This window comes from Eucyclogobius newberryi, unplaced genomic scaffold (genome assembly GCF_026437365.1).
Source record: "Eucyclogobius newberryi isolate DKJ021-1_F unplaced genomic scaffold, fEucNew1.0.hap1 SCAF_7, whole genome shotgun sequence".
In the NCBI taxonomy this organism is placed as follows: domain Eukaryota; kingdom Metazoa; phylum Chordata; class Actinopteri; order Gobiiformes; family Gobiidae; genus Eucyclogobius; species Eucyclogobius newberryi.
The window spans coordinates 19231875-19243999 of NW_027316389.1; the positions used below are offsets into that span (position 1 = coordinate 19231875).

General features: G+C 42.6%; 1 protein-coding gene across 1 annotated transcript in view; it reads right to left on the reverse strand.

Moving 5' to 3' along the window:
* Nucleotides 1-12125, reverse strand: part of nell2a (neural EGFL like 2a) — a 211982-nt gene that overhangs the window by 177629 nt on the left and 22228 nt on the right. The window contains exons 3-4 of the mRNA XM_072434961.1: nt 9252-9402; nt 5443-5616 (exon numbers count right to left, since the gene is read on the reverse strand). Of these exons, the coding sequence (XP_072291062.1) occupies nt 5443-5616; nt 9252-9402 (325 nt within the window). The remainder of the gene's footprint in view (nt 1-5442; nt 5617-9251; nt 9403-12125) is intronic.

Sequence of the window (12125 nt, forward strand, 5' to 3'; positions counted from 1 at the left end):
AAGTTTATCAAAAATACTGTTATTCCAATGAAGCAAATACACAAAGGATCGATAAAGTCATAAGTCATAAGTCATAAGTCTACACGTCACACTAATGGCACCAACATTTACAGGATCAAAATACAAAAGTAAAACAACAAATTCAGCTGAAAACTTTAAAGAAAATACTCTTTTTAAAGGTTGAAAGTGCTAGAATTCAGATTAGCTCGCGGAAAGGTATCAATGTAATTTGAACAACTTTTGATGTCCCACTCCTCAGTAGCATTTTCACCAAATGTCAGCTTTTTAGAGCCAACGCCCTGGGAGGAGTTCGTAAAAGTACAACGTTTGGAAAAACTCCCGAGTCATGCTTAGCCATTTTTGAAGCAATATGGCCGACATTTGGTTGGGCGAACGGCGTTGCCGTAATAATATTTTTTACTTCTCTTGTCACCATCTACCTCTGCGCCAAATTTCATGATTCTACGATCAGATTTTTTTTGGGTCATTTCCCATCTCTCAATGCATTTTTGGTACATTTGGGGGCGCTGACGCGCCAATTTTTTTTTTATTTTAGAAAAGGGAAATAGCCAGAATGTAGAGAGGCACGATTTTTAGAGGTGTGTAAATTTTTGTGACTTTTCGTCAATGTTCACTGGGTGAAAAATAGGGGGGTTGGTCCCGAGAAGAAAGAAAGAAGAAAGAATAATATTCCGATGCGAAAACAATGTTTCCCATTTTTCAAATATCATAAACTATACATTTTCTACCTCATGGTGTGAGTCCCTGGTCACTGACGGGCACTTTTGTTAATTTTGAGTGGGCTCCGCCAACTTTGTGTTTTTGGCCCTCTATACAGTAATAATGTTCAATTTTTGCATTACATGCTTATATGCACGGAACATGCAAGATATGGGGAACGTATTCGTGAGCTACTTAGCGCAAATGAGTGCTTTATCCCCATATAAAGTGCTCGTTTAGTGCACACTTTTGCACGGGCTTCGCCTGTTTACAACGGTAATGTTCCATTTTTCTAATATTAGTCTGCACGGGGCGAGCATGAGTGGAGTAGTGCGTTAGTGAGTGTTTGGAAGTGGGCAAGCGCTTCGCGCTCGATTTCGTGCGCACTACGTGCGCACTTTCGCAGCCTTTCGAGATTAATAGGCCTCTCGCCAGCTTGTGGCGCTCGGGCCTAATAATAAAAGACGGTCAGAGGACCACACCATTATTTTATTTTTTTAATTGACTAACATACAGCACAATAGAAAGACTTGAACATTTCTTTTTTTTAAATTATTATTATTATTTTTAATTATCACTATTTTTTTATTTTTATCTTCTTTTTATTATTATTATTATTATTATCATTATTATTATCATTATTATAAGCATAAGAGAGAATGAGTGTGTGTTTATTTATACGAGAATATACAGTAAATATATGTTTTCTCTATTTCTTAATATAGGTTAGTTTTGTGTTATGTAAGTTTTGTTGCTGTGTTTTAAAAATAATACATAGGAAAATAAGAAAAATTGCTACAACGCTATGATATGATTGAGAAATTAAAAATCAGCAGTTTCAGTGCTGAATGCTTCCGTTTTCCCACAGTGCATTTGGACAGGTGCGGATTAATTTGTCTGAAAAGCAGAAAATCACCATCTGCTGCTTTTTGCCGGTGCTCCGAGCACCTTCAAACACAACAACAAGTGGTGCAAATTACAAATAAATATATTGTTTGTGATTACATGTTAATGAATTCTTTGAAGTGTCAGCAGTTGCAGTAAAATCCAATACGCCGCAGCGATTTGAATGCTAATGCAGCAGCTTAAATACTGTACGTAGCGTGTTATAAACTTCCTTATGACCTAATGTGAGTGCAGGTCAATAAACCCCCGTGCGACGCATCATGTTTTATTCAGTGAATGCTCTTATTAAAGAAAGTTATGAATGTAAACAGCCACTGATGGACTCGCACTGCTGCGCTTGGTCGAGCAGAACAAACCAGGTCGACATCGGAGCTTATGATTTATATTAATTGCGTCCTTCATCACTGTATTTAGTCTCAAGTGTCAGTTTAGCACAGTTTTTTTTTACTTCTGATGCTGTGGCTGTACATTGAGCTTTCTCTTAAATTGTAGGTTAAATATTCATTGCATACTTCTGCTGTGCCTCTGAGCAGTATTCTTCTCTTTATGTTTTCATACAGTTTTTGCTTACACCTGTTTTTGTGAGCTGCCTTAACCAAAAGAATACAGACAAAGCAGCGTTGAGGGGAGCAATTCAGTCAGTATTATTTGCTGTATTACTCTATATTACAGCGTTAAGTCTTTGTATTGTCGCCTGTCGCATCCTTTTCTTGAATAACTCTTGGGTAGTCTAGAGCGTTCCCTCCCTCTGTGGAGCGTGCGGCGGTCACGGCACTTACATTGCAACGCCAGGAAACCCGGATAACAGGCCTACTCCAATTCTAACCGGATTTTCAAAAATGCGCGTGCAGTCCGATCACACTGGGAGCGGATTTGGGAAGACACCGGGTTAGAAACAGCCAGGGAAGTGTTAGGCGTGTGTTTTTGGACTGAGATTAGCAGCACTGACAAAGTACAACCCCCTCGCCGCGGACGAGCTTGTGTGGTTTTGTTTAGGTCCACTTTGTTAAGTAAAAAAGTAAAGTAAAAACTACTAGAGCTTCAGTGTGTTTATGCAGGGGGTTTACGCTGCAGAGGGGCAAATAACTTCTTGAAATCAAACGCTCAAAGTACATGAGATGTCACTTATGTTTGCCAAAGGTGTGGTTATTAAATGATAGCCGCTTTTTATTGCTACCGTATTTTCCGAACTATAAGGCGCACTTAGAAGCCTTTAATTTTCTCAAAAAAAGACAGTGCGCTTTATAATCCAGTGGGCCTTATATATATATGGATTAATTCTGGTTGTGCTCACTGACCTCGAAGCGATTTTGTGTAGTACACGTTTTGTTTCGCTTAATGCGCCTTATATATGAAAAGTGATCGAAAATAGACTATTCATTGACAATGTTGCCTTATAGTGCGGAAAATACGGTCATTAGGGCTGGGAATCGAAGCGTCCCTCACGATGCCATACTATAGCATACACAATACATGGCTTGTGACGCGATAATATTACAACTTTGCGATATTCGATATATTGTACATTATGGTCTGCGGTATGCCTCTATTTTTTAAGAACCAAATACATTCAAATAACAGTAATTCTTCGTTAAACCCCGACCTGTGCACACTTAATATGTAATACACCCATTTGAATCATCACAACTGTCAAAATGTGTCAAAATGTTTAGTTTCCCTAAAGGAACAACAAAAGAGTAGTACTGTCACACAAAAATGTCTTACAATACAGTATACCAAAAACTAATTTTGGCAATATATTACCAGATTTAGTATCTATATATGTTGTTATTACGATATTTTAGCACAACCCGTGCTGCTAATGCTAAATTATTATACACCCCTGAACGTCACAACGGCTCTCATTCGCACAGATCCGTAGTGCCACTGGTTTAGTCCGGGTGCAGAAGGACGTTGGTTTAGTCCCGGGTGCAGAAGGACGTTGGTTTAGTCCGGGTGCAGAACGACGTTGGTTTAGTCCCGGGTGCAGAAGGTCGTTGGTTTAGTTCCGGGTGCAGAAGGTCGTTGGTTTAGTCCCGGGTGCAGAAGGACGTTGGTTTAGTCCCGGATGCAGAAGGACGTTGGTTTAGTCCAGGTGCAAAAGGACGTTGGTTTGGTCCGGGTGCAGAAGGACGTTGGTTTAGTCACGGGTGCAGAAGGACGTTGGTTTAGTCCAGGTGCAGAAGGACGTTGGTTTAGTCCCGGGTGCAGAAGGACGTTGGTTTAGTCCGGGTGCAGAAGGACGTTGGTTTAGTCCCGGGTGCAGAAGGACGTTGGTTTAGTCCGGGTGCAGAACGACGTTGGTTTAGTCCCGGGTGCAGAAGGTCGTTGGTTTAGTCCCGGGTGCAGAAGGTCGTTGGTTTAGTCCCGGGTGCAGAAGGACGTTGGTTTAGTCCCGGATGCAGAAGGACGTTGGTTTAGTCCAGGTGCAGAAGGACGTTGGTTTGGTCCGGGTGCAGAAGGACGTTGGTTTAGTCCCGGGTGCAGAAGGACGTTGGTTTAGTCCAGGTGCAGAAGGACGTTGGTTTAGTCCCGGGTGCAGAAGGACGTTGGTTTAGTCCGGGTGCAGAAGGACGTTGGTTTAGTCCCGGGTGCAGAAGGACGTTGGTTTAGTCCGGGTGCAGAAGGACGTTGGTTTAGTCCCGGGTGCAGAAGGACGTTGGTTTAGTCCCGGGTGCAGAAGGACGTTGGTTTAGTCCCGGGTGCAGAAGGTCGTTGGTTTACTCCCGGGTGCAGAAGGACGTTGGTTTAGTCCGGGTGCAGAAGGACGTTGGTTTAGTCCCGGGTGCAGAAGGACGTTGGTTTAGTCCGGGTGCAGAACGACGTTGGTTTAGTCCCGGGTGCAGAACAACGTTGGTTTAGTCCCGGGTGCAGAAGGTCGTTGGTTTAGTCCCGGGTGCAGAAGGACGTTGGTTTAGTCCAGGTGCAGAAGGACGTTGGTTTAGTCCAGGTGCAGAAAGACGTTGGTTTAGTCCCGGGTGCAGAAGGACGTTGGTTTAGTCCGGGTGCAGAAGGACGTTGGTTTAGTCCCGGGTGCAGAAGGTCGTTGGTTTAGTCCCGGGTGCAGAAGGACGTTGGTTTAGTCCCGGGTGCAGAAGGACGTTGGTTTAGTCCGGGTGCAGAAGGACGTTGATTTAGTCCCGGGTGCAGAAGGACGTTGGTTTAGTCCCGGGTGCAGAAGGTCGTTGGTTTACTCCCGGGTGCAGAAGGACGTTGGTTTAGTCCCGGGTGCAGAAGGACGTTGGTTTAGTCCGGGTGTAGAAGGACGTTGGTTTAGTCCCGAGTGCAGAAGGACGTTGGTTTAGTCCCGGGTGCAGAAGGACGTTGGTTTAGTCCCGGGTGCAGAAGGTCGTTGGTTTAGTCCGGGTGCAGAAGGTCGTTGGTTTAGTCCCAGGTGCAGAAGGACGTTGGTTTAGTCCCGGGTGCAGAAGGACGTTGGTTTAGTCCGGGTGCAGAAGGACGTTGGTTTACTCCCGGGTGCAGAAGGACGTTGGCTTAGTCCGGGTGTAGAAGGACGTTGGTTTAGTCCGGGTGCAGAAGGTCGTTGGTTTACTCCCGGGTGCAGAAGGACGTTGGTTTAGTCCAGGTGCAGTAGGACGTTGGTTTAGTCCGGGTGCAGAAGGACGTTGGTTTACTCCCGGGTGCAGAAGGTCGTTGGTTTAGTCCCGGGTGCAGAAGGTCATTGGTTTAGTCCCAGGTGCAGAAGGACGTGCCAGCTCGTGCCACTGGTTTAGTCCGGGTTTACGTCTCTTTTAGTCAGTGTTTAGTCCAGATTAACCCTTCACGTTAGGTACATGACCCCCGTAGCGCTCTCACCTGTTGCAGTCCACGTGCAGTACGATATGCGACGCGCTGACGGCGATGGAGAGCTTGTGCCACTGGTCGTCGGCGAGGCTGTAGGGGAAGACCTCGGTGTGCGGCTGCTGCCCCCGGGTCCGGTAGTGGAGGCGAATCTCGCTGCGCTGACCGCTGCTCTCCAGCTCCAGGAACCTGCACGAGATCAAAAAGGGGGGGACAGTGAGCGCTCGGGACGCACGGCGGGCTAAAGTTAGAGCTGGGTGAAGGCGACAGGATTGTAGAATGCACTCGAGAGATGAGGTTTTCTAAACGTTAAAAGAATCATAAGTACCGTATTTTCCGGACTATAAGTCGCACCCCGGCCAAAACTAGGTGCGACTTATATTTATACTTATATACTTATACTTATTCTCCGGAGCAACTTATATTTGATATTATTTGTTTTTTTCACACTTGCAACCGCATTTCATACTCCAGTGCAACTTAGTCTGGGAAATATGGTAGCCACTTTTAAGTAGGGATGTAAGATAAGATAAGATATGATAACCTTTATTTGGCCCACAATGGGGAAATTCCAATGTTGCAACAGAGATTAGGTACAGAAACAGATTAGGCACAGAATAATATAAAAATGTAGCAAGATTTAAATATATATATTTTGAAGAGGCTATTTTATTCCCTTTTAAAAACCTTTGGTACGAATAATTACCATCATAATTCCAAAAATATATGTTCTTATGTAGAACAGTATAGCGTGGAGTGTAATAGTGATCTTATATCCTAAAATGTTTTGGGGAACATTTTAAATTGTCTTAAAACAACTGCTTTAGCCATGGAAAAAAACACTTTGTTGATCTCAAGCAAACTTCAAAACAACAAAAACTCCTCAAGGTTCTCTGTACCAGGGGCATAAAAAACGCTTTATCAAACCAAAGTTGTCTTCGACTCGTTAGAATCTCGACCTTGCTATTTTCTCATTTTAGAGAGCTTCGTTTTACTGGGAGATGTTTTTGTTTCATTTGATTTCACCTGTTAAAATAAACCTGTCCCTAAGTAACCCACAGTAACACGGCAAAGACATGTCATTCAGTCAAAGTTCTGTCCATCAAACCTCTGCTTGCATCATCAAACTCTGGCCGTTTTTGTCCAAGTGGTTTCGGATTTAAACACAGCCAGTCGACGCCTTCAGTCGGGCCCTCGCCTTTCACACACATGCAGTTGAATACAAAGGGTCAAGCGGTCAGGAATAATGTAATAGGGCTTTACGTTGGTTAAGTGCAACATCAGCAGAGGACGTCGACCCCCGTGAACACGTCTGACGGTGAAACGAGGCATTAGCATTCAAAGGGAAATCTTCTCTCACACGGCGCATGCATTTATTTCATATTAACCTCAATGACAAGTGCTGCCGTGTGCATTTAACGTGTGATTCAATGTACTCAATCATTGCGTTTGAGTAATAAAAAGTCACTCAACTGAAGGATTCAATGAGAAAGGAACGGTTTTGAATTCAGCCTTGACACTTATTCTCATTGTCATAATAATTGATACTGAAACTAATCTGAACTCAAACGAATGTCAGAACTGAATACTCATTTGTATCAGTATCAATACTTAAAGAAATCACATGAATAATGAGCATTCCTGAGTAGTTTGAACATGGTCTGGATCTATGACATCAGATCATATGGTAATATTAATAACGTACTATTATTTTGTGCTGGAATTACGGGAAATTGTCTGTTTTTAATCTCAGTGTGGCATTTAAATCAGTATAGAAAATCAAACATTTTCCTTAGTGCTCGCACCTTTTAACAGAAATACAAAAGTACCGACTTTATTTTATTTTTTTGACACAAGACAAGAATTAAAGGCAAAACTAAAAAAAAATGAGGGATATAAAACAATATATTTTAGTAAGAAATAGTTTTAACTTTTCACTTCAGCTTCCTAAAACTAATAAGAATGTTGTGCTATCAAATCATGATGGTACAATATGATCAATAAATATCAGATATTGGAGAATTGTACTTTTTCGGTTTGAAATAGTTTTGACCAAGTGCCATTATGACGTATTGTAACTTTTTCTGTTACAATAGTGCAGCAGAGATTGTCACGCCTTCATTCATTTACAGAGATTTTATACTATTTACAAATTGCGACTTACTGTATTGGATTGTTCTACGGCGCCTTCGTTTATTCGTTCAAATCGCTCTGACTCGTTCATCTCTTTGGACGTTTTGAATGCAACGAACATGGCGAACGTGGCCAACGACGTTTGCATTTTGACGTTTTAATGCCGAGCTCACATCGCAATATTACGCGCTGAGTAATAGAGACGCTCTGCAAAGTATTAATCTGCCGAGCGACGCTAATATGTTTACACTTCGCCAACACACATGCATCCCCGCACACATAAACGCACCGTCTGACAACCCGGCGACAGTGAATTAGCACTTGCCACGCTCGCGAACACATCATCGAACACGCTCTCGTTTCGATTGGCCGAGACCTCCCCCAATTGGCCAAGGGTAAAACCATTAGCATCCGCGGGTATTCTTCGCATTAGCCTGCAAACGGTGCAGTCGGAGAGTTGCGGGAGGACCTCGATTGCCGTTCTGGTCGCCCGATGCCAGCGCGGCGCAGAGCTAATGGAGAAAATTAGCATGCTAACGGCGTCTCATCAGTTTTCAGTCCACAATTACAGAGTCAATGTCTAGAACGGCGATGAGCGATGCCGTCTGCGGCGTGCGCGCGGCTGCACAGCGGACAAGGGAGTAAATCATAGAAGCGCTCATTAAAAACAAATGTTGAAATTGTGCAGAAAACATTAGGGAGGTTGTGATGCGTTATGTTTAAGCGTGTGGTTGTTTATCATGTGTTAAATGTACGGCGAAGAGTCTTGGAAATCATAAACGAACGCGGCAATGGGGATCGGGATGGGATTGTCTGTGAGCCGTTTATAAACTTGTGGATATTTGAAGATGCTGAACGCTTCATTCAAAAGTATCTGTCGTACTAATGTCCAAACCAGTTCCTCGATTTCCTAACGCGTTCCTAATTCTTTCGTTTAGAGAGCTTTTTAGAGACGTTTCACGACTTTCAAAGGGCAAAGCGGATCTTTCAAGTGCATTGATTGGAAGAAGTAGATTACACATTGACCTTTTACTGGGAATTGTATTGTGGTTTTGGAAAACCATTGTGAAAGTATGTCTGTGCAATCACTTTTTAAGCATTAAGACCGCCTGAAGCCACAGTAATATAGTTAATTCTTTTAGGAACCACATCGGAACTGTTCTGTGCATTTGAAGACCTCCTGAAGACCTCTTGAAGGCCTCTTGAAGACCTCCTGAAGACCTGTTGTAGGCCTCATAAAGACCTTGTAAAGACCTCGTGAAGGCCTCTTGAAGACCCCCTGAAGACCTTGTAAAGACCTCGTGAAGACCTCGTGAAGGCCTCTTAAAGACCCCCTGAAGAGCTCGTGAAGGCCTCTTAAAGACCCCCTGAAGACCTCGTGAAGGCCTCTTGAAGACCCCCTGAAGACCTTGTAAAGACCTCGTGAAGACCTCGTGAAGGCCTCTTAAAGACCCCCTGAAGAGCTCGTGAAGGCCTCTTAAAGACCCCCTGAAGACCTCGTGAAGGCCTCTTGAAGACCCTCTGAAGACCTCGTAAAGACCTCATGAAGGCCTCTTGAAGACCTCTTAAAGACCCCCTGAAGACCTCGTGAAGACCTCGTGAAGGCCTCTTGACGACCCTCTGAAGACCTCGTAAAGACCTCATGAAGGCCTCTTGAAGGCCTCTTAAAGACCTCTTGCAGTCTCTCTTACCTGTTTTCTTGGTGGTGGATGGACAGGATGACTCCAGAATTGAGGTGGTCTTGTTTGACTGTGGCTAACACCGTGAACTCATTCTTCCCCCTCAGCTTTTGGATCATGGACCTTGAGACGTCAACTGGGGCCTTCACCTCCCGGGACGACCCTGCAACAGAAAAATGTTACCATTACTACCACTATGTATTTGTTTCAAAGTTAGTGAGGACAGACAGAAGGTACACTTGTACTTTCGTCCTGGTTTTGGGTCCAGTTGAAGTCCTGGTTCTACATGATCCAGAAAGATACAGAAACTTAGATGACACAATTAGGCCTGTCACAATAACAAATGTTGAAGTATGATATATTGCTACAGAAAATATTAAAACTAGAAAATGTTACTAAAAGATAATCCCAAAAACCCTTTACATACATAAAGAGCAGTTTTGTTTATATTTGATCTATTATGAGTTCTTTGTGTCACTTATACATCCCACAATAGTTCAAACTATATTGTATTACAAAAACAATAATGAAATGCAAATTTTGGCAGAAGCTTGCTCCAAAATAGTAATGTATAGCTTTTTGTAGTCTGTCAATGTTTTAAAGCTGTTAATGATTTTAAATACATCATATTTATATGATATATTGATATATGTATGAGTGTTTATTAGTGCTTGATCCGCTGTGTCTATTGGTTGCTTCTTTTTTGGGGAAGCTGGGTTTGCTTATCTTGGGCTATTCTGGTTTGTTAGTTTGTTTCTCTCTGGCAACCTTTAGAGAGAAACAGTAAATCGAGTGATCTAAATGCATAATCATCAGATTAGATGACAGACAAAACTGGAATATGAACAGCTAAACTAATCAAATAAAAATGACATTTTGTCATTTTCAGGGGACATCATTTGTAAATAAATGCAGCCTTGAACGTTGACTCAATTCAAACAGTAGTTTGTATTCTATTGCAGTGCAGCTCTAGTTCCACAGCTATGGAAGAGAAAGGCCAGTGCTACTGTAGTCTGTACTTTGTGTGTGGTTCTTTCTCCTGCGCCTTCTCCCCTGGGTTTGCCCCTTTCCTCCTCCTCTCCAGTCCGACACAGACCCTCCATGCTACTTTAATGGAAGCATCAATAAAAGATGGCGTTTCACATCAAAGACTTGGGCGCTGCGATGGGAGGCAAGCGTGCGCTGACCTGGCACAGTTAGGAGTTCAGGGAGACTCAGGCACGGACGCTTCTCCAATGTATTTACATGACTCCCACCAGTGAGGAGGGGCTAATTAGCACAATATGGAAATGCTAAAGCATTGATGAGGATTCTAAAAATAAGCACCATAGACAGAGAATTACATTGAGACATATGATGTAAGCTTTACTTTTGCAGTTTGTATGAACCACCATTATACAGATGGACAAACCCGGATCCAAACCAACTGTACAGGGACTTCAAATCAAATCAATTTATTTTTGTAAGGCCCAAAATCACAACAACAGTTGCCTCTGAGGGCCACAGGGAGAAATGAATCAACAATGTCTGTGGTGGCGATGAAGTCAGACAATGTCTGTGGTGGCGAGGGACGATGTCCCAGGGTCCTCTGTCCTTAGACTCTCCTTCTCGGCCAGGAAAAACTACAAAAAAAGACTTTAAAGATCCAGACCCAGAAAACCAGGTCTAAACTAAGTCAAAACTAGAACTGTAGAAGAACGTTAAAGATCCAGATCAAGACAAAACCAGGTCTAAACCAAGTCAAAACTAGAACTGTAGAAGAACTTTAAAGATCCAGATCAAGACAAAACCAGGTCTAAACCAAGTCAAAGCTAGAACTGTACAAGAACTTTAAAGATCCAGACCAATACAAAACTCCACTGTATGGCATTAATGTAACATCAATAAAAAGCCATTACAGCTGTTTTTATTGCTCAAAATACTACAAACAACATGCATTGAGCAGGTAACTCAACCTGAAGGCTGTTTGTCTCCATGGAAATATACTTAATGCCATACGGTAGAACATTCTAACCAAAGATACAGTGTTTGTCATGGCCAACACTGATATTTTAGAAAGTTTTTTTTTTTTTTTTAGGCCAACATGTAGAGTAGATTTTCATAATTTTCCCCAAAATATACGATTGTAAATTACTACAAACTCAATTACTGCCTATACTGTGTGTTTCTCTACATAAAAAGAGTATAAAAAGGAGACACATTTATAGAGAGACTGCAAAATATCTCTGGGTAAAGCGTTCCGCTTATAAAGGCAGTTTTTCTCATTCTCGTATTCATATTTCTGACGTTAAACCAAACAAACGCGGCCTTTCGGAGCCTGGAACACGGCAATCTGTTTACAGGCAACCTAAAGCAAAGGTATACATTTGCATATACTTAAAACTGCACTTGGAAGTAATAGTTTGGATGTTGTTCCCCGTCGGCTTTTAAGTGCATCAGAGGCACACATTCCTGTCATTTCTGTCCAAATGAAAAGTGCTCTCTCGGTCTGTGGCCCTCCAGGGAGAGAACAGGCCGGGCCTTCATACATTTTACATTTCTGGTGTCACTGGCTGCACAGATGGTCCTATGACTAAGGGACAGTACTTCTGCCTGCAGTTAATCTGCCTCCATCAACTCTGTCCGTTAAATGAGCAAATCCACGCGAGCACAGAGGATATAATCTCACAAATGATGGAATATTTAATCCGCGAGTGCCGGATGCAACCTACTTTTTATCTCCATTGGCAAAGACATTAAAGGACAAATCAGTGATGTTTTAATCGATGTATTGCACAAAAGTAGTTACAATATTTCATTATTGTAATCGCTATTCATTTGTATTCGTTTTAAGTGATTAAAAAAATTGTACTGCTGCCGTAGCAATTAACGGCAACAAAAACTAGA